The 4908-nt window shown below is 43.2% G+C and overlaps 1 protein-coding gene across 1 annotated transcript in view; it reads right to left on the bottom strand.

Annotated features, from left to right (window-relative positions):
• plg (plasminogen) overlaps positions 1-4908 on the bottom strand; it is a 25213-nt gene that overhangs the window by 7875 nt on the left and 12430 nt on the right. Inside the window, exons 2-7 of the mRNA XM_037685198.1 lie at positions 4549-4711; positions 4337-4461; positions 3432-3591; positions 2244-2419; positions 2023-2171; positions 1830-1923 (exon numbers count right to left, since the gene is read on the bottom strand). Of these exons, the coding sequence (XP_037541126.1) occupies positions 1830-1923; positions 2023-2171; positions 2244-2419; positions 3432-3591; positions 4337-4461; positions 4549-4711 (867 nt within the window). The remainder of the gene's footprint in view (positions 1-1829; positions 1924-2022; positions 2172-2243; positions 2420-3431; positions 3592-4336; positions 4462-4548; positions 4712-4908) is intronic.

Raw genomic sequence — 4908 nt, 5'->3', positions numbered from 1 at the left:
ATGAAGTAACGATGCATATACCAGTGATGAAGTAACGATGCATATACAAGTATGTATCAATTTTCAACAAATGATCATGAGCGGATCAGAATTTATGGGCAGGAGTGGTAAAAACCTTGTTTTAACTTTGTAACCTTGTCATTGAAGCCGGGGTGATGAAGAGTGTACGCCACACTCGGTCTAACGATGATACGAATATGCATCAAGTTCCATTAAATGATCTTGAGCAGGTCAGAAGTTCTGGGCGAGACAAGCAAAGACCTCATTTGAACTCTACGGTGTGGAAAGTGACATCATCTTGCAAAAACAAGCAAAATGTCCCTTGAAATGGAAATGGCAGCATTTTCTGATTGTGAGGAAGTTACTCATTCATGCACCTCCATGCTATCATGGATGCTGTTCATGACAAGCTGAATGTGGTCCTTCAAGTGGTGGACAATGATGCAACCCTTTTAACTTCAGAACTCTAGCAACTGTTTCAAGTGTTTCTGATTTTTTTTGGAATCAGCAGATACCTTGGATATCGACAAATTAGGAAGACGCCGGCAGCAGTTTCAGCCATGGTGAAGCTGCCAACCTCATGTGAAGGTTTAAGTCGTGCTTCAAGCTCTCAGACTCATATGCTTTGCGAGCTCCCCGGAACTCGCCAGCATGATGGATTCGACCCTGGAGAAAAGCTAACAAAGCACGGACCAGCGGAATGTCCACAAATCTGGCTGTTTGGATTCACCATCAAGAGTTCCAGCAGAACTGAAGGCAGACAGGAACCAGAGTCTGCCTGCCCCAGCAGCAGTTGTTGTTATCTGAATCTGGCCTCTCCGCTCGGCCTTGGAAGGACAACTTATGTCAAATTGCTCCTGGTGGATATGTAAATACAGAAGCTCTGCTCTGTCGTCCCCAAGAACTTCTATGAATGATTATCAGAGCTGTACCGGCTGAGAGACACTGTAGCATCTTATCAGGACTACGGAAACTATCTGGAAGTGCTCATGGACAAATCTCACCGTCTTGTCGTCCATGCATATGTATTATGTCTATTTATGCTGCTTGCTGTGGTAGATTCTTTTGATACCTTAAACCATGCCCCGTCAAGAACACGATGTGAGAGATCTTTTTATATTTAATACCTCTCTCTCCTTACTGTATGTGTCTTCCCTTGTTCTTATCTAAGCAATAAGGACAGCGCTTCATAGAAGCTGCAGCCTCTGTACACTCATGTCCATCTTTAGGACGGCTGTACGGAACGTTGTACTTAACTGTGCAATGACAATACAGCTTATTATGATTCTGAACTGTCTTCAGGAACAAGGAAAATTACAATATTTACATTTAAATTTGAGGAGATGTTAACAGCGGCAGCACGGTGGTGTAACTGGTAGAGCTGCTGCCTCTCAGCGAGCAGGTCCCCAGTTCAAATCCCGGTCCGGGGGCCTTTCTGGGTGGAGTTTGCATGTTCTCTCCATGATGAGTGGGTTTTCTCTGGATACTTGGGTTTCCTCCCACAGACCAAAAACATGCATGTTAGGCTGACTGGTAACTCTAAATTGTCCCTGGGTGTGAGAGAGAGACTTAATAGTTGTTTGTCTCTATGTGTCCCTGTGATGGACTTGCGACCCATCCAGGGTGTACCCCGCCCCTCGCACAGTGATTGCTGGACATGGGCACCGGCGACCCCCGTGACCCAAAATGGAAGAAGCGGGTAAAAGATAATGGATGGAGATGTTAACAGAGTTTTTAGGGTTCAACCCTTTTAAGAACAAAAGAGAAAACTTCTTTCAGGTGACGTTATTTAGTGATGCGATATTTGTCTAAAAATATTGTATACGTACTACAGTCGGGGATGTGACAGTAGTCCCACTTCTTGGAGGTGTCCGTTGTGTAGCACCACGGTCCATTTGCATCACCGTCTGGGTTTCTGCAGCTCTGATTGAGATTTAAGGACAAAACGAAGAAGAGAAAAAGTGAAAACTTTGTATTTTTCTTTTACCTTAATACGTTTATATAAAACTCACACATACTTACATTGCCCTCCAGACCTTTAGTTGGGTGAGTTTGTGGTGTGAAGGACGTGTGCTGGTGTGGGCTCTGAGCACTCCACGCCTGGCAAGTCACTCCCAGATTTGTCATGGAGGTTGAACCTCGGTATGTTTCCCCATTTCCAACCTTGCAGTCTGAAACAACGAATTAGTGTAAAGGTGAGGCAGGTAAATAAAAAGAACCAAGACTTTACAAAGTTAATGTACCTTCTTGTGCAGGGGTTGAGGTGGGCACATGACCAGGAGGCTTTGTGGATGGTACACTTGTAGTCTTGGAGCATTTTTCCAGCTTACAATATTCCCAACGAACTTTGGGATCCATAGTGTAACACCAGGGGGCCTGGTCTCCATCGGGGTTCCTGCACAGATTCCTCCTGAGGTCCCTGTTCAAAATAAAACAATCAGGACAAAAGATATCACAACTTGTTTTTTTTACTCCTTGAATCAAACTAGAGTCAGAGTTTCTTTGTCATTCCATGACATGTGGTGGAACGAAATTATGTACACAGGGCTAGCTAGACTCGTTGTTTGTGATGCATCCCACCACCGCTGTATCACCTGCAAACTTTACAATGTGACAGCCTGGATGGGTAGCTGCACAATCATACGTGAGCAGAGTGAACAGGAGAGGGCTCAGCACACAGCCCTGAGGGAAGCCAGTGCTGAGGGTTATGGTGGAGGAGGAGAAGTTGTGGATCCTCACTAACTGTGGTCTGTTTGTTAAGAAGTCTAGGACCCAGTTGCAAATGGAGGGGCTTAGTCCTAGTGTGAATAGTTTGTCCATCAGGGTTTGGGGGATCATGGTGTTGAAGGCAGGCGTGAAGTCCACAAAGAGCATACGGACGTAGGAGTCCTTTTGCTCCAGGTGGATCAAACGCCTCATTGCCCTTTTGCCTTCGGTGTTGGGCAGTAATAATAATAAAGCAGCATGATGGATCAGTGGTTAGCGCTGTTGCCTTGCAGCAAAAAGTCGTAGGTTCAATCCCCGGTTGGACCTGGGGTCTTTCTGTGTGGCGTTTGCATGTTCATCTCATGCTTGTGTGGGTTTTCTCGGGTACTCCATTTTCCTCCCACAGACAAAAAACATGCATGTTAGTTTGCCTTCAGGCCAAGGCCTCCGTTGCAAAAGAGTTCTGTGATCTCAGTGGCATTTGCCTGTTTAAATAAAGGTTAATAAAATTAATTAAAGCCTGTTTTTGTGTAACGCGTTTCCATATCGGACAACTTTACTTTGTAATTACACATTTTATGATATTAAAGAAATAAAAACTTCTCTTCCTGCAAAACGTCAGTTTTGTATTGAATGTACCGAATCTGTGTGTCTCTGTGAAGAGAATACATACAGTTCAATCAGCATAAACATCCCCTGAGCTGTTTTGAACCACGTGCACTCACGCTGTGGGGAACTGTTCTGGAGTTTTTTGATGTGAATGAGGAACTTGGCCGCTCCACCACTGGCATTTTTTCCCACTGACAGTTTCTGACGTTATTCCTCGATAAGTGGAGCCGTTCCCCTCGTAGCAGTCGTCCTCTTCTGTGGGGATCACAGCTTCGTCTGCAGAGAGAAATCAAAACATGATGGTTTTTCACGTGGCGCAGGAAACATCTGCATTTATTAATGTTTAGAGTCAACTCAGCCCAAAAGGTTTGTCACAACTAACTGTCCTTATCTTACACAAAACCAGAGTATAAACTTTACAGATAGTCAGCTCAACTTTGATGCAGTAATTGAGACTCGTTCCAAACTCTTTGCACTTAATGGTCGTGTAGGGCAGGACATAAAATTTTTAGAGTTAACCAAATTGATCATACTGCCATTATCCCTCATCAAAAGATGATCTTAGTTTAAAAATGTTGCATGATATGAAAAAGTCCTATTTCTTTACAGAGTGAGATTTAATTATACTGCAACCAGCCAGTAGGGGGCACTCGTTTTGTTTCAGCTCCTGCATTCTTGTCCATTTAAGTTTTTTATTCATTCTGTAGCTAATCAAGAGAAAGAGGTGGAAGGTTCACGTTAAGCTTCAGACACATTTTAATCTGCTACAGAGGAAACTAAATAACAAAATAAACCTCTTCAAAAGTACTGAAATAAGCTGAAGTGAAAGTCTATAAAAACATCACAAAATAAGGAACAAAGTTTGATGATGTAATACATTTAATCCTGCTCTCAGACAATATTCAGTTTTATGCACTTTAAGTCTGAAAATAAACACTTTAATTCTGATATCATCGTCTGATGATGAGTCAAAAAGGCTTTAAATCATTTTATTTTGAAACAGTTCAGACTTCAGCCGTACCTGGGTCAGGGCTGTTTTGGCAGCGTGGCACATTACAGTGCTGCCATCGAGTGTTGGGGTCGGTGGTGTAACACCAGGGCTTCCTCTCATTGTCAGGGTTACGACAATAGTTACCGTCTAAGCCTCTGACAAGAACAAATAAATATTAGACTGGGTTTATCTGTACTGGTTGAAACGTTTTATTGTACTCGTTTTCTTCAAGTTTCTCTTACTTGCAGGGGTAGTTTTCAGGTGAGCGGTTGTGTCTGTGCGGTGTCTGAACCGACCAGCTCTGGCACGTTTTACCGCTCTCCGTTACAGCCACTGTGCCACGGTACGCTTTACCCTCACCGGTCATACAGGTCAGCTCAGGGACAATGGTGGGAGGCTCCGATGCTGAAAACAGAAGGCAGTTGGCAAAGTTCAAGAACATGTAATGCATTCCAGGCTCTTTACTGGGTACCATTTGCACCAGTTTAGCTCCAAAATCTGCAACCATTTTTTATCCTCCATTTCTACCTCGTATTCTAAAGGAAATATGGTTCTTATATATATATATATATATATATATATATATATATATATATGTATAT

Source organism: Nematolebias whitei, chromosome 12, assembly GCF_014905685.2.
Source record: "Nematolebias whitei isolate Nwh7 chromosome 12, NemWhi1, whole genome shotgun sequence".
Taxonomy (NCBI): Eukaryota; Metazoa; Chordata; class Actinopteri; order Cyprinodontiformes; family Rivulidae; genus Nematolebias; species Nematolebias whitei.
This window is presented reverse-complemented; position numbering and strand designations above follow the sequence as displayed.